The sequence below is a fragment of the Aotus nancymaae genome, unplaced genomic scaffold, assembly GCF_030222135.1.
Source record: "Aotus nancymaae isolate 86718 unplaced genomic scaffold, 86718_ANA_hifiasm-v0.15.2.pri h1tg000036l, whole genome shotgun sequence".
NCBI lineage: Eukaryota > Metazoa > Chordata > Mammalia > Primates > Aotidae > Aotus > Aotus nancymaae.
Genome location: NW_026988450.1, coordinates 42,888,229 through 42,914,896, shown reverse-complemented (window position 1 = coordinate 42,914,896; position 26,668 = coordinate 42,888,229). Strand labels below are relative to the sequence as shown.

Below are 26,668 nucleotides of genomic sequence, written 5' to 3'. Positions count from 1 at the left end.
AGCAATGAAAAAAAATGGAAATGAGTACAGAATTATATTCTAAAGCAACTCAATGAAAATGAATTTTAAGATAAATACATATGTATATGTATATTTATACATATTCTCTTTCACAATTAGTTCCATTTTTAAAATTACGTAGGCCATATGGAGAGAGTTAATAACTGCAAAAGGTAGAAACAAGATTATTGGCAACATGGGATAGTGGAACATAGTCTCCTGTATCTCAACTATTTGTATTACAGAAAATATTGACTAATTTGCTATGTCCCAGAATAACTACCCCTAACAATTTTATATATATATATATATATATATATTATTTTTGTGTGTGAGGAGCTTTTCTGGAAAATTCTAAAACTAGATTTAGAATTGGCAAAACTGGTTACAGATAACTATTTATTTTATTATTTTTTTTTTTTGAAGAAAAAAAGGAAAGAGAGAAAGAAAAAAAAAGAATGAAGAAGAGAAAGAAAAATGAAGAGAAAGAGGGAGAGAGAATGGGAGTATTGCTTTATTGCCCAGGCTAGAATGCAGTCTAAAAATGGGAATTGAAAACCTCTTTTATGCCAATAATTGTGCTTAAGAATGGAGACAGGAAGGAATAAGGGAAGAAAATAACAAACAAGCAGCCAACCATCCTTCCTGTCTATATTCTCTCTCCCTCTTTCTCTTCCTTTTTCTTCCTCTTCTTCGTTCTTTTTTTTTCTTTCTTTTTCTTCCTTTTTTTCCTAAAAAAAAAGAATTGGCAAAACGAAAATTCTAAAAGAGCTGTACCACTGATAATTTTATATATACATAAATACATATGTATATGTTATAATTTACGTGTGTGTGTGTGTGTATGTGTGTGTGTGTGTGTGTATATATATATATATATATATATATATATATATATAAATTTTTTTGAGATGAAGTCTCACTCTGTTGCCCAGGCTGGAGTGCCAGTAGTGCATTCTTAGATCACTGCAACCTCCGCCTCCTGGATTCAAGTGATTCTCCTGTCTCAGCTGTGAAGGTAGCTGGTACTACAGGCATGCACCATCATGCCTGGCTAATTTTTGTGTTTTTAGTACAGATGGGGTTTCGCCATGTTGGCCAGGGTGGTCTCAAACTCCTGACTTCAGGTAATCCACCTGCCTCAGCCTCCCAAAGTGCTAGGGTTATAGGCATGAGCCACTGTGTCCAGTTGATAATTGTATTTTAATTAAATATTTTTATAAATATTAAGTGAAAATATACCTAGAATCAAAATAGCAGTGTTTGAAAAGTATCTTGTTCTGAGAGTATGGTATTGAACAAATCGAAACAGACTCCTCCTCTCAGGACTTTAAAAGTTAGTGGGGAAGGCTTACATTAAATACTTTGTTACATAATGAATTATTGAGATAAATGTTGAGGTAATAGGGTGAGTTGATCTTATTTTCAATTGGAAATTTAAGTTGTACGGAGAGTAGAAGTTAATTTAGTTAAGTGCGTTAGAAGAAGACATGTAAAAGTAGCTGTGGCTGGAAATAGCATGCTTCCTTCAAGATTGCTAAGACTAATGGCTTTTAAGCCAGAGGCATACATTATCAGATTTACATTTAAAAATGGATAAGTATAAAAAATGTGGAAAATGATTTTTAGAGAATATAGGTGGCAAAAGAAGATCTCAGTAGACTTGTTGGGAAGCTCCTGCAGCAATACAGAAATCCAGATAAGAGTCGAATTGAAAACAGTGGAGGCAATGGAGAAGGATACAGTACACAGCTTTGAGAACCTCGTAGGGGGCAAGAATTGTCTGGATTTTGTGGTTGATTTTCTGTGGGACTGACAAAGTAGAGAGTGTCAAGGATGATTTCCAGTTGTCTGGCTTGAATAAGGACAAGACATGGGGAAACCAAAGGACAAACAATTTTTGGAGAAACTATGTGGACATGATGAGTTTGAGATGTTTATGAGACGTGTGGACATGTCTGGGAGGCAATTGGATATACAGATCAAGTGTTGTAATATGGGCTAGAGTAAAAAAGGTTAGTACCATTGAAGCCACTGAGGTGGATGGGCTACTTAAAAAGAAGTGGTACACAGTGAGAGAACAGGGCCTAGGAGTCAGTTCTGAAGAACGCCAATAAATAAAAGGTAGAAGAAGTATGAACTGGCAAAGATGTCTAAGAAGAAGCAAGCAAAGAAGTAAGAGGAAAATTTGAAGGGTGTTAGAGAAGCTACAAAAATATAGTTCAGTATTTCAAGGAGTAGTCAACATTGTCTTACGCTTTCGAAAACTTTGATTAGGACTAAAGACACAACCTGTGGGTTTATAGACAAAGAGCTCCTAGTGTCCTTTTAATAGGGCAGTTTAGGGGAAGACTGTACTGGAAGCCAGATTGGAGTAGTTAAGGAGTGACGGAATTTGAAGAAGCAGAGGCGATGAGGGGTTGGGATAATTTGGGTACTTGAAGTGGAAACAATGGGGTAGACAGCTTCTTATGGTATGAAAATGTCTCCCTCTCTTTTTTTTTTTGAGACAGAGTCTTGCTTTATTGCCCAGGCTGGAGTACAGTGGTGTGAGTCTCAGCTCGATGCAACCTCTGCCTCCAGGGTTCAAGTGATTCTTTTGCTTCAGCCTCCCAAGTAGCTGGAATTACAGATGCCCACCACCACACCTGGCTAATTTTTGTACTTTTTTTTTTTTTTTTTTTTTTGAGATGGAGTGTCACTCTGTCGCCCAGGCTGGAGTGCTGTGGCGCGATCTTGGCTTACTTCAACTCTCGTCTCCCGGTTTCAAGTGATTCTTCTGCCTCAGCCTCCTGAGTAGCTGGGATTACAGGCGCACGCCACCACGCCCAGCTAACTTTTGTATTTTTAGTAGAGACGAGGTTTAACCATGTTCATTAGGCTCCTGACCTTGTGATCCTCCCGCCTCGGCCTCCCAAAGTGCTGGGATTACAGGTGTGAGCCACCGCACCTGGCCTAATTTTTGTATTTTTAGTAGAGACGGGATTTCACCGTGTTGGCCAAGCTGGTCTTGAACTCCTGACCTCAGGTGATCCACCTGCTTTGGCCTCCCAAAGTGCTGAGATTACAGGCCTGAGCCACCGCACATGGCCAGAAACTTCTCTTTTTATGTATGTGTTTCTTCCTGCAATACGTATTTCTCCCTGAAATATAACAGATTACATAATAATCTTGACCTTATTTTTCCATGCTATGGTTTTTTCCCCATGGTTTACTGTGGAGAAAGGAATTTATTAAGTAGGAAGTCAAAGAGTCACCTTGTTAAAATCTCTTTGGGAGTCTGAGGCAGACGGGTCTTTTAAGTTCATGAGTTTGACACCAGCCTGGGCAACATGGTGAAACCAATAAAGTGGTCACTCTTGGTTGGTGGGAATATCATTGATACAGCCTTTCCTGTAGAAAAATTTGTCAGTCTAAATCAAGAGTCTGAAAATCTTTAAATTCATTGGACTGGTAATTTCTTTTCTTGGACTTTGTCTTCCACAAATAAGCAGAGATTTACAGATTGAGTATAATATAGCTTTTTAAAAAAGTCCAGTAATAAGGGACTAATAATATATAGAAGTATATCCACAATAACATATGAAAAGAGGAGAGTAAAAAACTGTCCAGTACATTTACTGAGACATTAGAGGCACATTTCCCCCCAAAAAAGTATCTGAAAAATGATCCATATACCCTCATTAGGGAAGGAAGATCAGGAAATGGGAGGAGCTGCACTTAACTCCTGTGTCTTCTTGGTTCCTGCTCAGGGTTCTAGCAGTCTGAAATTTTTCAGGGACTGATTAGAGTTCGTTGGGTCATGCCAGACAGAGCTGACTCAGGCTGGGTATGAATCACTTGTTTTCTCAGAAAAACACCTTGGTGGTTCTGGGTATAACTTACTAGTTGAAGATAGCCAAGACTGACTTTCTAAATCCATGAATGCCAGTAATGAAGATACCATTTATCTGAGTTCTAGTACTGATGATGGATTTTCAGGCTTTTGGGAGATTGATTTACCTGGCTTGGAGATGTACAAATTTTGTTGTTGTTGTTGTAGTTGTTTTTGCAGACATATGTCTTCCTTTTCTTTCTTTTTTTCTTCTTGGTGAATACCTAGCATTGTGATGGCTGATTATAGTAGGTGTATATTTAACTTTTAAAACTGGTTGTACTGTTTGACATTCCTTCCAGCAGGGTATGATATTTTCACTTGCTCTCTCTCTTTACCAGCACTTACAGTGGTCATTTAAAAAAAATTTTATTTTAGTTAATCTAATATGTGTGTGGTGTTATTTCACTGTTTGTGTGTGTTTTAAACAGCTTTATGGAGATACAATTAACATACCATATGATTCAGTCATGTAAAGTGTCCAGTTAATTGTTTTTTAATATATTCAGTTAATGTGCAACCATCAGAACAGCCAGTTGTAGAATATTTTCAATACCTGAGAAACTTTGTACTTTTAGCTACTATCCCCCTACTTCCTAACCCGATCACCCCATCCTTACCCTCTAGCCTAAGCAGTCACTAATCTATTTTCTGTCTCTGTAAGATTTCCCTGTTCTAGACATTTTATATGAATGGAATCCTAAAATATATGGTCTTTGTGACTGGCTTCTTTCACTTAGCATAAATGTTTTCAGGGTTCATCCATGTTTTTGCATATATCAGTACTTTATTCATTTTCTTCCTTTTTTTTTTTTTTTGAGATGGAGTCTCACTTTGTTACCCAGGCTAGAGTCCAGTGGCGCAGTCTTGGCTCACTGCAACCTTCGCCTTTTGGGTTCAAGGTATTCTCCTGCCTCAGCCTCCCAAGTAGCTGGGAGTACAGGTACATGCTGCCATGCTGGCTAATTTTTTGTGTTTTTAGTAGAGATGGGGTTTCATCGTGTTAGCCAGGATGGTCTCGATTTCCTGATCTCATGGTCTGCCCACCTCGGCCTCCCAAAGTGCTTGGAATGCAGGCATGAGCCATCGAGCCTGGCCACTTTATTCTTTTTCTATGATGGAGTTATATTCCATTGTATGCATATGCCACATTTTGTTTATCCATTTGTCAGTTGAATGCGCATGTGGGTTGTTCATACCTCTAGGCTATTATTAATAATTCTATGAACACTGATGGGCAAGGTTTTTTTTTGTGACATACGTTGTTACTCTTTTGGGCATATACTTAGGAGTATAATTGCTGTGTCATTTGGTGACTCTTGTTTAATTGTTTGAGCAACTGTCATGCTGGTTGCCAAAGTGCTGCACCATTTTACACTCCCACCAGCAGGGTATGACGGTTTTGATTTCTCCATATCCTCATCAGACTTGTTTATTGTCTAACTTTATGATTCCAGCCATCATAATGGTTGTGAAGTGGTATTTCAGGTTTTTAATATGTATTTTCTGGATGACTATTGATGTTAAATATCTTCTTATGTGCTTATGGGCTGTTTGTATATATCATTTTCTGAATTGTCTGTTTAAGACCTTTGCCCATTTTCTATTGATTTGTTTGTTGTCTTATTTTTAAACTATAAGAATTATTAGGCCGGGTGTGGTGGCTCATGCCTGTAATCTCAGCACTTTCAGAGGCCAAGATGGGTGGATCATTTGAGGTCAGGAGTTTGAGACCAGCCTGGCCAACATGGTGAAACCCCATCTCTATAAAAATACAAAAATTAGCTGAGCGTGGTGTCCGTCGCCTGTAATTCCAGCTACTCAGGAGATTAAGGCGGGTGAATCGCTTGAACCCAGGAGGCAGAGGTTGCAGTGAGCTGAGATTGCACCACTGCACTTGAGTCTGGGTGTGATCTTCCCGCCTCGGCCTCCCAAAGTGCTAGGATTACAGGTGTGAGCCACTGCAGTCTGCTCCCCTTTTGTTTTCTTAATGACATCTTTCAAAAAGCAAAAGTTTTAAATTCTGGTAAAATTTGATTTATAATTTTTGATTTTTGTGCTTTGTGCTTTCGTGTTCTAAGAAAGCTTTGCATATCTTGAGTTTACAAATATTGTATCCTGTGTTTTCTGTTAGAATTTTTTTGCTTTAGGTTTTACATTTAGGTCTCTCATCCATTTTGAATTGAATTTTGTATATTGGTTGACTTAATGGTTGATGTTTATCTTTTCCAAATGGATATCCAGTTGGTTTGGCAATGTTGTTGAGAAGACTCCCTTTTCCTCATTGAATTTGGTTCCCCAACTTTGTTGAAAATTATTTCGACGTACATGTGTGAGTGAGTCTATTTCTTGCTACTCTTTCAAGTAATTGGAATGTCTACATGTCTTTTTTAGAGGGAGGGGCAGTACCAAACTCTTTTGATTGTTGCAGCATTATTGTAAACGTCCAACTTTGTTTTTTTTTTTTTTTTTTTTAAAATCGCTTTGGTTACTCTACGTTATTTTCATTTCCATATGAATTTTTTTTTTTTTTTTTTTTTTTTTTTGAGACCGAGTGTCGCTCTCGTTACCCAGGCTGGAGTGCAATGGCGCGATCTCGGCTCACCGCAACCTCCGCCTCCTGGGTTCAGGCAATTCTCCTGCCTCAGCCTCCTGAGTAGCTGGGATTACAGGCACGCGCCACCATGCCCAGCTAATTTTTTTGTATTAGTAGAGACAGGGTTTCACAATGTTGACCAAGATGGTCTCGATCTCTCGACCTCGTGATCCAGCCGCCTCGGCCTCCCAAAGTGCTGGGATTACAGGCTTGAGCCACCGCGCCCGGCTCCATATGAATTTTTAAACCAACTTGTAATTTAACTAAAAGTGTCCTGGGGTTTTGATTGGTATCGTGTTGAATATATCGATCATTTTGGGGAAAATTGCTATGTTAACAAAATTGAATGTTCCAATTCATGAACTAGGAGTTGTGCTTATTTATAAGAGCTTTGTTAATTTTTTTTTAACAAAGCTTTTTAATTTTAGTATAGAGATCTTGGTTATCTTCTATTAGATATTTTCCCAAGTATTTCATGTGTCTGTGTTGTTGACCTACTGTGAATGGAATTTAAAAATTTATTTTTTATTATTTCTTGCTAGTCTGTAAGAATTCAGTTGATTTTTGGATATGAACCTTGTATCTTGTGACTCTGCTAAATGTATCATTTTTCTTTATTTTTAGATTCTCTGGAGATTTCTATGTAAATAGTTATGTCATCTGTAAATGCTACCATTTTATTTACTTCTTTCTGAGCTTTATACTTTGTACACTTTTATTGCCTTATTGTAATAGATGAGACTTCCAGAATGATGTTGAATTGATGTGGACGTTCTTGTTTTATTCCTGACATCGGGATATTTCCTTTCTTTTTTCCTATTTAAGTAAATAGTGCATTTTAAAAGGAGAAAAATGACTTCATTTTGTTTAAATTCTATTGTTTTGATAGTTTCCATGGTTCAGGTGTGTATGACATAAAAGACATAGTGAAGGGCTCTTCAGTGATGGGGAGAGTGAGATTTTTCTGTCGTCGGCTAAACCACCTTTTATTCAGCCATTGAAAATCTAGTGTACAAGTTAGTAAGAAGCAGGAGACAAAATAATTTTATAAATATTTATTCTCATTTTTCTTTGGTGTTTTATACTTGCACTTTCACTTCTGGGTACATAGCCAAAGAAAATGAAATTGGTATGTTCAAGAGATACCTGCATTCTCATGTTCCTTGCAGTATTTTTTACAGTAGCCAAGATATGAAGTCAACCTAAGTGTCCATCAATGGGTGAATGGATTAAAAACGTCTTGGTATAGATATACAGCGGAAAACTACGCAACCTTAAAAAAGAAGGCAATCCTGTCACTTGTGACAACATGGTAAACCTGGAGGATGTTATGCTAAGTGAAATAAGCCAGACGCAGAAAGACAATTACTGTGTGATCTCACTTATATGTGGAATTCAAAAAAGTCAAACTCTTAGAAAGTGGAATGATGGTTACCTACAGTTGGATAGTGGTGGGGCATTGAGGAAATATTGGTCAAAGGATCCAAAATTTCAGTTAAGGAGGAATAAGTTGAAGAAATCTATTGTACAACACGGTGACTATAGTCAATGTATACATGAAAAATGCTAAGAAAGTAGCACTTAAAAAAATGTTCTTACCACAAAAATTATGTGAGGTAATGGATAATGTAATTAGTTTGATTTAGCCATCCCACAGTGTATACATACATCAAAACAGAATGTTGTACACCTACATATATATAATTTTTATTTATCAATTAAAATAAATGAACAAAAAATTTCAGGTTTTAGTTTTAGAGAACTCTTCAATCTTTGCTTTTCCTCAGCTTGTCATGTCACTTAAATCAATTTTGTCAAAATGTGATTTTAGATATTTTTCTGTGTTGTGGACACTGAAATAATGTCTTAATTTTTAGAGTTTTAAAATGTTTACAGTGATTATTATGTTATTCTGTTTCAATGGAGTTTATTTGACTTTGGAACAGTAAGATATTAACAGTCATTGTACTCGTGGTAATATTAACATCTGATATTTGGATTTCTTAGTTTAGACAGACTCTACTATGGGTATGATCAAATATTCTTTCATACTATTTCTTAGTATGATCTAATTTTCTTGTGCCTTTTTTTGTTTGAATGACCTTACTACTTAGACATTAAAGTCATTTTTAATAATGTGGATTTTTATTTTATTTTTTTATTATAGTTCATTCAGCTCCTAAAGAAATACCAGTGTCCAAGGACCAAGAGGAAAAATCTGATAGCCTAGTTAAATATTTCAATGTTGTTTGGTGTAAGCCTTCAAAGAAAAAACATAAAAAGTGGGAAGGTGATGCTGTTCTTATTGTAAGAGGAAGGTCATTTACATTAAAGGATTTGGAAGGCAAAGACATTGGAAGAGGTATTGTGATATTACCTGATGTTTATGATTTGGCCTGAAATTAGTATGTATCTCTGGTTACATAATTGAAATATAATTGGGTTTTATAGAGAGATAGAGAAAGTATTCTTTAATGGATGTTGATGCCTCAACTAAGTATGATACATAAAATAATCTCATGAGGCCGGGCGCAGTGGCTCACGTCTGTAATCCCAGCACTTTGGGAGGCTGAGGCGGGCGGATCACGAGGTCAAGAGTTGAGACCATACTGGCCAACATAGTGAAACCCCGTCTCTACTAAAAAAATATAAAAATTAGCTGGGCATGGTGGTGCGTGCCTGTAGTCCCAGCTACCTGGGAGGCTGAGGCAGGAGCATTGCTTAAAACGGGAGGCGGAGGTTGCAGTGAGCCAAGCTTGTGCCACTGCACTCCAGCCTGGCGCCTGGCAACAGTGCAAGACTCTGTCTCAAAAAAAAAAAAAAAAATCTCATGATGGTTAGTGAGCCTGACAATCTTACAGCTTATGCTAGCTCACTGAAGCAAATCCTATCCTATGGTTTCATTTTCTGCAAAAATGGTCAGCCAGCTATATACAGTTATTTTGAGATTAAACACTAAATTTGACTTGGTATACTTTCTCTGTCTCTTTTTTTGTTGTTGTTGCAGAATGCTAAGTGGTTAAAATTGAAAAATATGTTGATATTAGAAGTTGAACGATATGTAATTTCAGCACTACTCAATAACGTTTTGAAAAACAGAGCAAGGAGATAATGGTTAGCCCTGACCTAGACTCAGATGTCGAAATTGGAGGTTGCTATTGTTTCTGTTACAAAATGTTGCCAGCATAATTTGTACTAATACAAGTTAGCCTACAAATTAAGAATGGCTAACACCAACTACAGTGTCTTTGCATTGTCTCTCAGTTCAATATTAAGTGTGACCTATAATTATAAAATCTGTTCTACGTTTGTTTACTTAAAAATATAGTTTATAGTTTTTAATATTATGTGCCAGACACTATGCAGGAATAAAGACTCAAAGATGATTATAATTTATAATTTAGTGGAAACAAAGCAATTGATGGTTAGGAAGCAATAATATAGTTGTTTCCATGAGACTTTTTACCAAATGCAGTGGGAGCATAAAAGAACCATTTAATCTGCCCAGGAGGCTAGGGGTAAGCTTCATAGGAGTTACCGTTTAAGGTACTATTTGAGGGACGAATAGTTTTGGAAGTTATAGGAAAGGGCCATGTGCAAGAGAGAATAGCATATGCAAAGGCACAAAAGCATGAGGGAATTCAAACTAGTTCAGTGTTTCAGGAATGTAGTGTGTGAAAGGCCGTGACAGTGTTAGAGTTGAAGCAAATTAAATTATCTACAATAGAATGATTTATTATACAAATATGGAGTAACTGTGTATAATGATTAGAGGAATTAAAAAGAAGAATATATAGTGCACATATAGTTGTTGGTTAAGGTAGATTGGAGCTAGATTTTTGGAGAATTTGTTCATGCAGTGGTATTGCCTCTTTAGTGAAATTCTAAAGCCAATGAGAGATGAAAAATTATCACAATTACTTTGGAATGTCTTTTACCCCTAAGGTATAGTATGCATGGTTTTGCATATGTGAGGTTTATAATAAAATGATCTTACAGTTGCAAGTAACAAAAAATGAAAATTCAGCTTAACCCGGTGGGTTTTTACCTTGACCATGCCAGTAGAATCACCTGAGGTGCTTTTAAGGGTGTAGTGGCTCACACCTGTAATCTCAACACTTTTGGAAGCAGAGCAGGGAGGACTGATTGAGGCCAAAAGTTCGAGGCAACCTAGCAAGACCTTGTCTACACAAAAAATAAAAAAAATAACCAGGCATGGTGGCATGCATCTATAATTCTAGCTACTTGGGAGACTGAGGCAGAAAGATTGCTTGAACCCAGGAGATCAAGGCTGCAGTGAGCCTTGATCATGCCACTGCACTCCAGCCTGGGCTGGAGAGACCCTGCCTCTGGTGAAAAAAAAAAAAAAAGATGAAAAGACAAGCTGATGCCCAGACTGTGATCTTTCTTTTAGGCTCCGATTTATTTTGCCTGGATGGTCGAAGAGGGACTGAACATAGGTATATTTTAGGGTTTTCAAAATGAAAATATCCAAACATAGGACTTGGTTGCTTAATTATTACATTAATAAATGTATTAACGTGAAGTTAATTTTGCAAGTTACTGCCTATAATCTAAGGAGTTTTTCTTTTAAATAAGTAGGATATACAATATGTAAATTTGTTAATGTAAAGATAGAGGTGTGAAGAAAACCGAACATTGGAACGCTAAAATTGCTGATAGCTTGTGATAATGCATCAGGCTCAGTTGGCCTTCATTGCATAATACCTAGCAAAAAAAAACAAAAAACAAAAAACAGTATAAGAAACAAAGTTTAAGAGGTAAAAGAAAATCTCCTAGCGACTGAGATGTTTGAAAGAGTCATCTTTGGTTCAAGATCATCTATGGATCTAAATGAAATGAGAGATCTTGGAATTAGAGCTACTTTAAAGGTGCCTCAAAGTTAAAAGGTTATTCTTGTCTCCCGTTTCTATGTAAAACTGAGATTGACAGTAATTGCAGTTTTTTTTTTAGATGGAGTCTTCTTCTGTCGCTAGGCTGGAGTGCAGTGGTGCGATCTCGGCTCACTGTAACCTCTGCTTCCTGGGTTCAAGCTATTCCCCTGCCTCAGCCTCCCCAGTAGCTGGGACTGCAGGCATGCGCCACCATGCCCAGCTAATTTTTTGTATTTTAGTAGAGATGGGATTTCACCATGTTGGCCAGGATGGTCTCGATCTCCTGGCCTCGTGATCTGCCTGCCTCGGACTCCCAAAGTGCTGGGATTGCAAGTGTGAACCACTGCACCTGGCCAACAGTAATTGGATTTTATGTGAAGATAAAACCATAATATTTATTAATTTGGATAAGTCAAGACCAGTACTGAATTGGGATGGAGTGATGGGTCTTTGACATTGAGCTAAGTAATTTCTTCTTTTATCGGAGCATGAAAATTAAAAAGTATTCCACCATGAATAATTTAGGACTGTATATTAAATACAGATTGGCACAGATTATAAATTTTAGGCCAGTTTCAGTAGAGAAAATTTTAGTAATTTTCAACTACTTGAAAAGGGTCGTCATACTTTCTAAAATGTGAATCTTTTATTATTATTTTTAGAGACTTAACTCCTGCCCTCGGTAATGCATTTAATAGCTTAATGCATTTAATAGACAAGTATAGAAGTCTAAAATTCCATCTGTGTGGTTAGTGAACTCATTTTAAGCAGACTGTGACTGACTTATTCATATCTATATTTCATCAGTACCTTATACACCGCAACACTTAATATATGTTCATAAAATTATCAAACAAGCTTAATATTATAAAATATCTCATGTTTTGTTAAAGAGTTAGAACTTGGAATATCTATGCCTTCTTGCTGTATTTTAGCTTTGCTGTCTCATGTGGAACAGTCAGAAATAGTTGTGGTAGCAGTTGCTTTTATTGTTAGTTATCCTTCACATTTCTAGCTGTTTCTAAGTGAAAATAGAGGTACCATGGTGTTTCTGTAGTTTATTTACAAGAAAGGAGGATACATATAACCTATCAAACTATTTTTTTGGCTCAGTTTTTCCAGACAAGAGATGGCAAAACTATAGAGTACAATAATCTATTTTCAATAGTAAAAAAATTCTTGCTTTCTCTAAAGCATGGCTAATTTTATAGCTGTATTATTTCTTTTTATTTTTAGTGTTTTTTTTTAACCAAAATGTTAAATTATGCTTTCATTTTGGCTAATGCAATATACAAGGCTATTTACATTCAAAGCACAGTTTTCCTGTGCAGTTATGGGAAGGTGACTTAGAGTGTCAATTAATTTTTTTCTTTCTTAACTTAAAGGTGTTGGTTATAAATTCAAAGAGCTTGAAAAGATTGAAGAGGGCCAAACACTGATGATTTGTGGAAAAGAAATAGAAGTCATGGGTGTCATCTCTCCAGATGACTTCAGCAGTGGCAGGTGTTTTCAGCTTGGAGGAGGAAGTACTGCTACCTCTCATTCTTCTCTGGCTGCCAGGAAATGTTTCTCTAACCCTTTCAAAAGTGTTTGTAAACCAAGTTCAAAGGAAAATAGACAGAATGATTTCCAAAATTGCAAACCACGCCATGACCCGTATATGCCAAGTAAGATTTTAAAAATAATTTGAATTTTCTGTTTTTACTGTCAAAGGATTTTTTGTGTGTGTGAATTTGAAGTTTAAATTTTGTTTTGAAAGTTTTAGGTGAAAGTATACATTATTCTTGAGATCTATAATCTGACATAAGGGATAGTGTTGAAATCAAATAACAATATAGTTTGGGAATTATTTCATATGTAAATGAATAATCCCAAGACTATAGTAATAAAAATACTGTACATGTGTTGAAGGAAACATATCTAAATTGTATGTATATACATACACATACATGTGTATAATTTTGAATAAAATCTGACTTTTTAGTAAGGAGAGAAATTGTGAATCTGGACTATGATTATACTAGTTTCAGGACTGTATGCCTTGATCACAGGCATTAGTGTATAAAAATGATAGTAAGATGTCATACAAAGTCCATATTTTTCTGGTGAAAGTTCCACTCAGTCAGTTAATTTTCACACTGATGAATCCAATTTTAAAAATTACATTAAAAAAAAGAAACATAGCTTGTGTCTGATTGTTCTTTTATTTGACTGTTCGTTCATCAGGTATTTCTTGATTGCCTTTTATGTGTTGGGCCTAAAGGTAAAACTCATCACAGAGCTTCTCATTTGGTGAGGGGAAGGACAAGTAATCTGAATGGAAGTATAGCATAGTAGATGTGAAAGATGAGAGATAGAGGTGACTTCTTTCCTAACAACAGCAAGATAAAAGTATATAAAGTAATACTTATTTTTCCCCATTGCAAGTATTATGGAAACATAAGTTTTGAAGTAAAGAGGCCTTTGAGATCATTTAGATTAGGCTCTTCACTTTGCATTTGAGGAAATTGAGGCCCAAGAAAGTGAACCAACTTACCTAAATATAAATAATCAATGGCATTATTGGGACAAAAACCCACAGTTAAAAATTCCTAGTTCTATATTAGCTTATCCCAAAGACTTAGTTGAAATATAGGGAGTGGAAGCTGATGCAGCTGAATTTTCTCTTTTCGTCCAAAATATTTTGTCTGTTGCACCAGCTCTTTTAACAATCTCTCTACCCTTTATTCTCCTTTTTCTTTGTACTTTTACTGTTATACAATAGAAGGCTGTGAAGAACTGAAAAGAATACTGTGCTCATTCAAAGATCTGAGTTAGAATCATGGTTTTGCCACTGAACTAACTGGTTCTTTGACCTCTTGGGGGTAGTCACGGATCTTCCTAATGTTTTGCCTACTCCTGGGTAAAATGTGGGTCCTAATACCCACCATAGAGATTTAGAGTGTCTAGTATATACTCTTTTCCAGTAAATACTTGCTGAGTGAGTGAATGAAACATTGTAGTGGCATTTATGTGTCGTGTATATGTGTATGTAAATGTATATATATCTGTGTACATGTGAATTATATTTGTGTGTGTGTGTATAAAAGCACTTTGGGTAAATAGTAAATGGTTAATTATGCTCATGTATTTATCTTATCATGCCAAAGATAGAATTAGGTTTGTAGACTTAAAACTAATGCCTGAGGCTGGGCTCAGTGGCTCAAACCTGTAATCCAGCACTTTGGGAGGCCGAGGCGGGTGAATCACGAAGTCAGGAGTTTAAGACCAGCCTGGACAACATGGTGAAACCATGTCTCTACTAAAAATACAAAAATTAGCTGGGCATGTTGGCATATGCCTGTAATCCCAGCTACTCGGGAGGCTGAGGCAGGAGAATTGCTTGTACTGGGACCCAGGAGGCGGAGGTTGCAGTGAGCCAAGTCTGAGCCACTGCACTCCAGCCTGGGCTACAGAGTAAGACTCTATCTCAAAAACAAAAACAAAAACAAAACAAATCTAATGCTTGATGTTAATTTTAAACAATTATCTTCATCACTGTAAAGATAAGGAAACATCTTAAAGTTTCAACTAGTGTTCTATTACTTTGACTGTTTAGGTTTCTCTTTCTTGAGGATGGGCCTTTTATTAGGTGATTTATAATCCTACAATCCTTTTTGCTTTGGCAGTATGTGATTTTTCACCTCTTATCTTCTCTTTTTCCTTGTCCTTTTTAAAAGATAGAAAAATAATGAGGCTATTTCTTGATTGGAAATCCCCAAGGAGTACACTCTTACTTTGCTATGGTAATATAGAGGAAAGCCAAGGACTAAATTTCCCAATTTTACTTCATAGTCCTCTACCTAACAAGAATTTTTTTTTTTTTTTTTTTTGAGATGGAGTTTCGCTCTTGTTACCCACTGGAGTGCAATGGCGCGATCTCGGCTCACCGCAACCTCCGCCTCCTGGGATCAGGCAATTCTCCTGCCTCAGCCTCCTGAGTAGCTGGGATTACAGGCACGTGCCACCATGCCCACCTAATTTTTTTTGTATTTTTAGTAGAGACGGGGTTTCACCATGTTGACCAGGATGGTCTCGATCTCTTGACCTCGTGATCCACCCGCCTTGGCCTCCCAAAGTGCTGGGATTATAGGCTTGAGCCACTGCGCCCGGCTCCTAACAAGAATTGACCTCAAAGATGAAAGTTCCTCAGAAACCTAGGAAGATCCACAGAAAACTTTTCCTCTAGGTGATTGTTAATGGTAAACATGACCGAACTCTTATTCCTGTGACAATATAGCTCCACACTGATGAATATTTACACAATCTACTGGAATCTATTTCTTTTTATCTCCTCTTCTCATCTACTTATTCTTCTCTTCTTTCTTTTTATTTTTTTATCTAATTCAATTTTTATAAACATGATATAGACATTCAAGTATATCCCCCAAATAATTTTGGTGGGTTTATTATCTAATTTCAAGATTTATCAATTGAGACCTGCCTTCTGGTGATATTTGATTTTGCCTTTTTGGGTGATATTTTAGTAAATCTTTTAAATTGTGTTAGCATATTTTTGAAGAATTACATTGTTATTCTGTCATGACTTCATGCTGCTTTAAAGAGGTTCATGAGGCCAAGTGAGGTGGCTCACACCTGTAATCCTAGCAATTTGAGAGGCTGAGGTGGGCAGATCACTTGAGGACAGGAGTTTGTGATCAGCCTGGCCAACATGGTGAAACCCCACCTTTACTAAAAATACAAAAATTAGCCAGGTGTGGTGGCGCAAACCTGTAATCCCAGCTACTTGGGAGGCTGAGGCACGAGAATAGTTTGAACCTGGGAGACGGAGGTGGCAGTGAGCCGAGATCGCACCACTGCACTCCAGCCTGGGTGACAGAGTGAGCCTCTGTCTCAAAAAAAAAAAAGTTTATGAACTCGACATTCATGAATATAGTAATTAACTTCAAGCAAATAATGGTGGCTAAGTCAATGAAAAATGTATCGTTTTTTCTCAGTTCCAGTTAATAGGAGTAATGGTCATTGTTAGTGTGTATAGGACTGAACAGATAGAAACCCTGTATGTTAAATTTGGGGAGCCTTTTCAAATGAGAAGCTGTGAACATTGGCAAATGCATCTTGGCAAAATTCCAACCTGTGCTTTCAGTTGGAAATAGTTCTCTGCTCTGAATAGTGAACTATTGAATGTTGTGGCTTACTGAATTCTTTACTAGACAATAGTGAATTTCGGTGCTTTCAAAGCACTTTTGGGTTTATGAAGTTTGGAAGGCTCTTTGTAATTATTTGCATGAAATTGTACATTAGTAAGGCATAAGATTTTCTTTTTAAATTTTGTGCTCTTGGGTGACATTACTGTGACTAAATTTTGGATTTTTTTGGCCACAAATGATAGCAAACAGTTCTATCTTACGGTAATGAAAACAAGATAATGTTGGTTGCTGAAAAAGTGAAATTATAATACATTTATACTTGTACTTTTACCATTTTTTAAGATTCCCTTGTTATGCCACTACCAGATAAGAATCACCAGCGGGTATTCAATAAGAACTGTTTACCTCTTGTGGATGTAGTGATTGATCCTTACCTTGTTTATCATCTTCGACCACATCAGAAAGAAGGAATCATATTCCTTTATGAATGTGTGATGGGAATGAGGTAGGAAAACAAATCATTTGTTTAGTCTAATCTGAATTTTGATTTAACTTGTAACACAATAATGATTTTCTAAGAAGATCATGATACAATGAGTCTTGAGGGTACACTATGAATTTCAATTGGTAGGAAAGGTGAATAGTGCTTAATGTGTGTGTTTATTCCAAAAGTAGTTCCTGATAGATGCCATGTGCCAAACATACTGCTAGGAGGTGTGCATACAGGAATCAGGAGCATGGTCCTTACTTTTAAGTAGCTTATAAAGTATTTGAGTAAACAGATAAATGCAGTTGACCTTAATGTGGTATAATAAAAGCTCACTGGTAGTATGGCAAAGAGTCATGAGAGCAAGTGAAAGAGGTTTTTAATTCTGTTTATGAGAATTTTTTTTTTTTTTAGATGGAGTCTTGCTATGTTGCCCAGGCTGGAGTGCAGTGGCACTATCTTGGCTCACTGCAACCTATGCCTCCCAAGTTCAAGTGATTCTTGTACCTCAGCTTTCTGAGTAGCTAGGGCTATAGGCGCACTGCACTATGCCTGGCTAATTTTTGTATTTTCAGTAGAGATAGGGTTTCACCATGTTGGCCAGGCTGGTCTTGAACTCCTGACCTCAAGTGATCCACCTACCTCAGTCTCCCAAAGTGCTGGGATTACAGGTGTGAGCCACTGCGCCTGGCCTGGTTATGAGAATTTTGGAAAAAGTTTTTCTTCTATCTCTCCGTCTGATAAAAAGTTTCTTCTTGCCTTTTGCATTGAGTTTTCTGATTAAAGAATAGTAGTATCTTCTCTTAAAGATATTTTAGACGACACACACACACACACACACACACACAAAACAGGAGAAAAAAGTAATCAAAAGCCCCTGCTAGCATTTCTTCCAGCCCCCCTCCTTTTTCTTTTTTGCCTTGTTTTTAAATGCCAAGGCCCTTGATTTTAAAATTTGTCATTTAAAGGTAGTTGGAAATGAAATTCTCCCCAACTCTAAGAACTCCTTGAATGTTGACAAGTTAAGGGAATACTGTCTTCCGGAAACTGTTAACTAGACTCATATTTTCTCCCAAATCTGCTTTTTCTTTTGAAGATCTTACCTCAGTTGGTCTGGGAATCATCTTTGATTTCTTCTCTTTCACATTCTGAATCTAGTCAAATCTGAATTTTGAATGATTTTAACCACCTAAATATCGTTTGTTACCTAATCTTTTCTGTCATTCCACTGCAACATCTCTAGTAACCGATGTCATAAAAATACCATATTTTATCTAGACTATTGCAGTGGCTTCTAACTCGTATATTTGCTTCTGATGCCTCTCAAATGTATTCTACTTAAAGTCACATTCTTGTGTTTTCTGAAAAACAGTTCTGAACATGGCATTCCCTTATTAAAAATCATTCAGAGACTCTTAGAACTTAGAGCAGTGTTTCCCAAAGTGTGATTCCCTACTTTACTGGCAGCATATGGGACCATTTCAAGGTGGCAAATGGAGAAGCCTTTTTAAAAAATTTGAATAGTAGCATATTTAGTTAATTACTAGAAAACTAGGCTGGGCACGGTTGCTCATACCTGTAATCCAGCACTTTCAGAGGCCAAGGCAGGCAGATCACTTGAGGTCAGGAGTTTAAGACCAGCCTGACCAACTTGGTGAAATCCGTCTCTACTAAAAATACAAAAACTAGCTGGGTGTGGTGTCAGGCACCTATAATGCCAGCTACTCAGGAGGCTGAGGCAGGAGAATCACTTGAACCCAGGAGGCAGAGGTTGGAGTGAGCCAAGATTGCACCACCACACTCCAGCTTGGGCAACAGAGCAAGACTCCATCTCAAGAAAAAAATAATAGCACATTAAACTTTTGGTTTTACAGATAATTTATGCTTATAGTTTTTTTTTTTAAATTTAAGTTAAAATGAGTTGATTTGAAGAAAAATAATAAATAACCTAGTATCACAGATATGGCAAAAAATTGTGATGGTAGTCATGAAATACTGGTGTTGGGGAGATGCTAATCTACAAGATACAGTCTAAACTCTATCCTCATCTTTTGTCTTCTACCTACTTTGCTAGCTTCATATTTTTCAGTTCAAGCTCCAACTATATTCAACTGCCTGAGTAGTGTAGTAATTATTTACCCTTTACAATTTTGCTCAAGGTATATCTTCTCCATAAAGCCTTCCTGTTTGCTCCCTTCTTTTTATCATGAAAGGATGAACCTATTCTCTTTGCTATTCACTGTATCTCATTTGGCTGACATTTGGTCCTTTGTTGCCAAGTTATTGATCTAAAACAGCCACCTAAATGGTAGCTGTAATTTATGTTTGTAATTTTTTTCTTTATACCTTGAAATGGAACACATATATAAAATTGCATATTGGTTCTTAATTTCTACTAAGAAGAAATACAATTAACTAACAAACCACAGTTGACTCTTGAACAACTTAGGAATTAGGGTTGCTGACCCACTGTGTAGTCAAAAATCTGCATATAACTTTTGCAGAAACTTAACTAATAAACTACTGTTGACTGGAAGCCTTACTGATAACATAAACACTCAATTTACACATAATTTCATATACTATATGTATCACATACTGTATTCTTACAATAAGGTAAGCCAGAGAAAAGAAAGCTTGAAGAAAATCATAAGGAAGAGAAAATGTATTTACTATTAAGTAGAAATGGATCATCATAAAGGTCTTCATCCTCATCATCTCATGTTGAGTAGGCTGAGGAAGAGGAAGGGTTGGTTTGACTGTCTCAGGAGTGGCAGAAAGAGTTGGAGGAGATAGAAGGGAGGCAAGAGAGGCAGGCACACTCATTCGTAACATTTATTGAAAAAATCCATATCTAAGTGGACTTTCACAGTTCAAACCCTTGTTCGGTGGTCAACTGTATACTTATGTATTTTTGTAATATCCTTAATTCCCTTGGACTTTGTTAACTTTAAAAATATAAAACACATATCTAAGGTCTTTAAAAATATAAAGTGGCATAAAAATACATTGTCTTACTAATAATATTCCTCATAACATTTAATTTTTAATTACATAACTTAGTAGGTCTGTAGGTCTGTAGGATGACAATTTTTACTAAATTATGTGTATTAGATCAAGTGTTTAGTGTTTAATTTTTTTATGGTGCAGGGAGCTATTTTTGTTGAGGACTTCATTTACTGACAGAATCATAAAATACAGCTCAGTAGATCTTGCTGATTAAATATAATATAACAATATATTTTAAACTACTTTGATATCTGAAACCGAAAAAAATTGCTCAACTCTCAGCGATGAGAAGCGTAGTTATAGTTAAATTATCCAAATGCAGATATAAAATTGGAATTCATTTCTAGCCTCTAAATGTGTACATATAATAGTAGCAGATGATTTAGATTCAACTCTCTAATTTCAGATTTATGTTTTGGTAATTTAGTTGACAATATGTAATGGATATAATTATCAAAGATGCAAAAGATGTGTTGTAAATCAGCTGAATGAAGTACTAAAAGAGTCTTCAGTGTCATTACAAAATATCAATTTTTGGTTGTTGATTATTTTAGGGGCATAAAATATTTTCCTATTGTGATTAAAGGAAGTAAAATTATTTCTAACAGAATGAATGGCAGATGTGGAGCTATTCTTGCTGATGAAATGGGTTTAGGGAAAACACTGCAATGTATTTCGCTCATCTGGACCCTGCAGTGTCAGGGACCCTATGGAGGCAAGCCAGTAATAAAGAAGACACTAATTGTCACACCTGGAAGCTTGGTGACTAATTGGAAGAAAGAATTTCAGAAATGGCTAGGAAGTGAAAGGATTAAGATATTTACTGTTGATCAGGTAAGAAACTTAAAAGTTTAGCCTTAGTCATTTAAAAAAATCTAGCTTTTCAAATCAATAATTCAGTTTTTACTTCTTAACTCCCTAACCCTTTTGCACAAAAATGGAGTCTTAGCTTTGGTTTTGAGTTGTTGTGGACTGAATGTTTGTGTCCCCCAGATTCATATGTTGAAACCCTAACTTTCAATATAATGGTATTAAGAGGTGAGGTAGGGAGGTAATTAGGTTTAGATGAGGTCATGAGGGTAGAGCCACGTGACGGGATTAGTGCCTCTGTAACAAGAGGAAGAGACACCAGAGCTTCTTTTCTATACCATGTGGGGATACAGTAAGAAAGCATTTTTCTGCAAGCCAGGGAGAGATTTCTCACCAGAAAGCAATCATGCTAGCACCCTGATCTTAGACTTTCCATCAGAACTGTGAGAAATAAATGTCTGTTGTTTAAGGCACCTGATCTATGGTGTTTTGTTATAGCAGCCTCAGTTGACTAAGACACAAAGAGTTAACATGTTCCAATTCTTGATAAGTGACTATCATGAATAGGCTGCTTAAATTTGATTTCGTATAATTTCTGTCCCTGATTTTTAAAATACTATCTTTTTTCCTCAGGACCACAAAGTCGAAGAATTCATCAAGTCTGTATTTTATTCTGTTCTTGTTATCAGTTATGAAATGTTACTTCGTTCCCTGGATCAAATTAAGGATATAAAATTTGATATTCTAATCTGTGATGAGGGACATCGTTTGAAGAACAGTGCCATTAAGACAACTACAGCCCTTATTAGCCTTTCTTGTGATAAAAGAATAATTCTAACTGGTCAGTATTCAGTTTGGGGAAGATATTTTGGAATTTTTGCCTAGTGAACGTACAGACTTGTACTATGATGCTTGACATTCAGATAACTGATTTATTAGTATAAATCTGTGTTAATTGACTCTTGATAGGATTCTGAATCTTCAAATCTATAATTTTCTGTAGCCCAGACTTTGGGGTGTTTAGGAATAAACATAATTATATCATGATAAGAATTTAGGAGATTAGACTGGATTGCTTGTGCTTGGTTCCTGAGTCTGACACAGCTGTACAACTTGGAGCAAGTTATTTAGCATTTCTGTGCCTCAGTTTTTTAATCTATAAAACAGGGATGGTCATACCATCTAACTTGGTAGAGTTCTTTTGAGGGTCAGAGGAGTTAATCCATGCAAAGTTCTTGGGAAACTATCTGACACATGGTAAGTGTTTAATATAAATATCAGTTATTTTTATATGTATATGCTACATAATGCATGGTTTATTGTTGGCCAAAGCTTCTGGACCTGACTGTCTGGAAAGGTGGGATAGATGGTAAATATAAGAATCCTCTTCTACCTTTTTACTTAAGGCTAGATTAGTGTCAGATCTAAGTTGCTCAGTGTAGCCTTTCTCCCATATTTCATCTTGGTCCTGTATGGCCTTTCCAATTTGCCATCATGGCAGCAGAATAAAGAAGAGAATTGTATTACTAATATTTATAATTCCTCTGTTTTCTACTCAAGGCTTCATTTTCCCTACCATCTCAAACCCTTTTAGAAGGAATGGTCAGGATATGATTATTCTTACTGTGTCATCATCATTTTGTCCTTTATGTGTTCTTTATGCATGTCATAGCTCTCCTCTGAAGTTAAAATGAGGAAAGAGAAGAAGTATGACCAACAACTTGTACCTCCTTTCTATACCTATAGGGTGGAAATATGTCCCAGAACAACAGAGAGGAGGAAACTCTTCCTCTTCTGTTCTTACTGTGTTGGAGTGGGGAAGATTACTCAACTTTAAGTAATTCTTTGTCATTTGACTTCCAATTTGTATAGGAGGATTGTATTAACCATTATTAAAAGTGATTTTTAAAATGATCTATACTTTAAAAAAACGATTTTGAGAAATGTTAAATGACCTTATTTTTTAAATTTAATCACAATGATAAAGACAAAAGGACTAGGATCAAATCTCATAGTTATTACCCCCAAGATTTATTTGCCCAACAAATGTTTGTCAATAATAGTGATATAGAAACCAAAGAATAGGAAAACTGGTGTTGAATGTTTATAAAATGCCATTTTTAAAGGAAAAAAAAAGTCAGGGAAATAGGAACCATAATCTGAATGATTTTCATGCCTTTGGCTGTTTGAGGAGCTGAGTGGATTCTTTATACTTGATTTCCAATGCTGCAGTTAAGATTTCTTGACTAGCCTTTGATCTTGAGATCCTTGGGGCTAGAAAAGTAATGAAGTAATGGGAAAAAATGAGTTAGCTGAATTTAGTAACACTGAGTTAGAAGAGAAAAAGGCTGTTTCTTCTTACTGCTCAAGATGGGGGTCAGTATTGCTTATTTAAAGATTAGTTGCAGATATAAAGTAAAAATGGTTAGCACTGGAAGGGAGGAGAAAAAGAAATAAAAAAGAAGTGTGAGAAATAAAATTTACTGAAAAGTACCGAATATAAGAAATAAAAGTAGTTCCCTTCCTCACTTGAAAATCAGATTATTTTCTGTAGCAAAAATATATAATTTTATTGATATTCTCGATAAACAAATACTAATTTAACTGGCATTCCATATTAAATTTAATCTGCAGTAGAAAATTGAACTAGGATTTCATTCAACAAGAATGTCTTGATGGCAACTAGTGAGATAGTTTCATTTGAGGCATTAGTATTGTCCGCTGTATCCTTTGTCAATCTTAGCTTGTTTCTGTTTTGCTGTCCTTATCACTCTTACCCCCTGAGCTATGAATTTAGGTAAAAACTATCCCTAACTAACCTTTTAAATTTAGAAACGCTCATAGTTGATTTCTATCTACTTAGAATTGCCTGAATGTATTCTTTGCCTTTATGGGCAGGATACTTTATCTCCAAGATGATTTGTTCCTTACTAAGAAAGTACATGTTTGTATAAGAGTATGTACAGTGCTATATACATGATAGGTCATCAATAACTAAGAATCAAATGAAAATAATTTTGATTTTGTTTCCTGGTATTATCTAGCCCAGTGCTGTGGAGTTAATATTTACTGGAAAATGGTTAGGATTCAGTTTGATTGATGGAGGTGTATTATTTTTCTAGCACTGCCATAGCAAAAGACCACAGACTGAGTAGCCTAAACAACAAAAATTTATTTTCTCACAGTTCTAGATGCTAGAAGTCCAAGATCAAGATGTCAGCAGGTTTGGTTTCTATTGAGGTCTCCCAACTTGGCTTGCAGACAGCTGCCTTCTCCCTATGTCCTCATGTACTCTATTCTTTGTGCAACTGTATCCGTGGAGTATCTCCCTCTCCTCTTATAAGGATACCAGTCTTATTGGATTAGGGCCCCATCCTTAGGATCTCATTTAACCTTAATTACCTTCTTAAAGGTCCTATCTCCAAAAACAGTCACATTGCGGGTTGGAGCTTCAGCGTAGGAATTTTAGGGGGACATAATTCAGTCCACAATAAGAGCTGAATGATTATTACAAGATCTTAGGTGCCCTTTTATTGTATCATAAAAAAGATAAATCTGAGATTTGAAGCAAAATTCTTATTACAGACTGAAAATTTAACAACGCACATACTGCTATCAAATGCTTAGAAACTGGAGAACAGATATCATCCTCCAACCTCACCTCCTTAAGTGTTAGCACCTGACATATTTTATTATTTGTACAAAAACACAGAGAGCATACATGCATATTTTAAAATTCTTTACATGTACATACAAAACACATCTTTTTGCACATACACATATGTACATCAAAATATCTTTCATATAAACATTTTCCTATAATATTGCATAATCTTAAAAACTATTCTTACAATTTAACATTAGGTGTTTTTAATTCATTACTATCATAAATAATATGATGATGAATATCTATAAGCATATATTCTTTCTGTATAGATTCCTAGAAGTGGGCTTATAGGATTTAAAGGAAAAATATAAGCATAAGTGTGTATAAAGAGCTGTCAGAGCTTTCTGTGGCGGTTACAGGAGATATAGGTGTAGGTTATTGACAATGTTGGGTGGTAGATTTATTTCTTTTTTTTAAAAAAACAAAAGGCTTTTTTTTTTTTTTTTTTTACGGATAGGGTGGAGGTAGGGAAAAGAAAGAGTTCTTTCATTTTCCTAGAAGTTTCTTTTCCATACTGCTGAAAATAGTTTTAGTAAATACACCAACTTGATTTGAAAATCTTTAGTTTTTTCTTTTTTTCTTCTACAGGTTTTACCTAGTCTAGAATTAGAGAAGAGCAATGAAATAGCAAATGGGGGTCTAAATTACCACTAGAAATCAATGTGAAAAACCCTTATAATGATGATATACTATACTATTGGTCCTCTCTTGTAGCTGTATTCCCCTTCTCATCTTTTTCCCCCTCTTCCTTACTCTTTTTTTCTTCTCTTTTCTACCCTAAATCCTTTTTCCTGTTCCCATATTGTGTTCTGCTTTTCTTCTTTTTTCCAGTTTTGCTTTTGCCTCTTCCCCTTGTATATCAGTTGGGAGGATTTCAGATGCCAGTAACAGATAATCTGAATCAAATGTGTTTAGTCCCCCATATAATTGGAAGTCTAAAGGTAATGCAGGCTGCAGCAACCTAACATCATCATCAAGGATTCTGGTTCTTTATATCCTCTGCCCGGCCATATTTGGTGTTAGCTTCATCTTCAGGCTGGTAGCAAGTGACTGCAGCAGTTCCAGACATCACAGATAGATGTGATGATATCCAAAGGAGAACAGGACTTGCTCTTCTTGTTTCTCTATGTTTAAGAGTGAGGAAGCTTTCCCCAAAGCCCCTCTGTGATGACTTCTTATGTCTTAGTGGCCAGGATGGGTCGCACGCTATTGGTGGAATCTCTTGGTGTCCTTTCTAGCTCTCCTTTTCTGGGCTGTTGTAACCATCTTTTAGCTGCTGGTATTATTGATTAAACAACTGAGAGCCCTTTTCTGGAGAATTATCTTTGACTGAATGAGAGCTGTATTCTCCTCTATAGTTTGCAATCAATGATTGGCTGATTTAGGGGTAAGGAGCTCCCTTGCCTCACAGTAATTTCAGGACCAATGTTATGGTTCAGTTTATGCTCTACAGCTCCCTGTAATTTAGCTCAAGGTAAATTATGGCTGAGGCCATTCTTGCTTAGTTTCTTTTCCTACCATTTTCTGATTCCATTCTTCCCTTTCTCCTGAGAGCTCTCCCCTAAATCACGTGCAACCAAATCACTGTCTTAGGCTCTGCTTCCAGTAAACCTAGTATGAGACACAAATGCTTTGGTATGTCAGTCATTGGCAAAGAAGGGGACAGAATTACTATGATTGACTTAATTAATCATTTGGGGTTGGATGAATGTCTGAAAGCCAACAATAGTAATCCTTCTACTGTTCTTTCTCTTCTTTCCTATACTCCCCAATCTTTATTTGTCATCATGGTGCATATTTTTTTAGAGGCTTAACTGAATCCATACCACCATAAATGTATTTTTTCCAACTCTTTCAATGATGTGTCTAAAAATTTAAAACTGACTAGATGTGTTAAATTTAAAAAATTAGCAATTGCTGGTCCAGCCGTGGGGAGGGGGACCCATTAAGTTTTAGGGAAGTGATCGTTAAATTCCCTGACATTAAAAATTTATGTCATTCACCTTAATGAAATAAATGCATTTTTATTTACTTTTGACATTATATTATGTATATCTTTGGACAGCATTTTCTAGTCTGTTATTTGAAAGCCACCTGAAATTACATTGTTTATGCTGATATATATGTTCTTTTGGTACTGTTTTAATTATTGATACATGCTAATGTTTCTTTGAAATTTA

At 36.1% G+C, this 26,668-nt stretch overlaps 1 protein-coding gene across 22 annotated transcripts in view; it reads left to right on the top strand.

Annotated features, from left to right (window-relative positions):
• LOC105733843 (RAD54 homolog B) overlaps positions 1 to 26,668 on the top strand; it is a 111,843-nt gene that overhangs the window by 61,811 nt on the left and 23,364 nt on the right. For 18 of the 22 annotated variants that reach the window (XM_064384387.1, XM_064384390.1, XM_064384389.1 and 15 more), the window contains 5 exons: positions 8,638 to 8,832; positions 12,751 to 13,032; positions 16,858 to 17,020; positions 20,566 to 20,845; positions 21,455 to 21,662. In XM_064384387.1, the coding sequence (XP_064240457.1) occupies positions 8,638 to 8,832; positions 12,751 to 13,032; positions 16,858 to 17,020; positions 20,566 to 20,845; positions 21,455 to 21,662 (1,128 nt within the window). The remainder of the gene's footprint in view (positions 1 to 8,637; positions 8,833 to 12,750; positions 13,033 to 16,857; positions 17,021 to 20,565; positions 20,846 to 21,454; positions 21,663 to 26,668) is intronic. The other 4 variants (XM_064384376.1, XM_064384379.1, XM_064384375.1 and 1 more) reach the window with 3 other exon arrangements.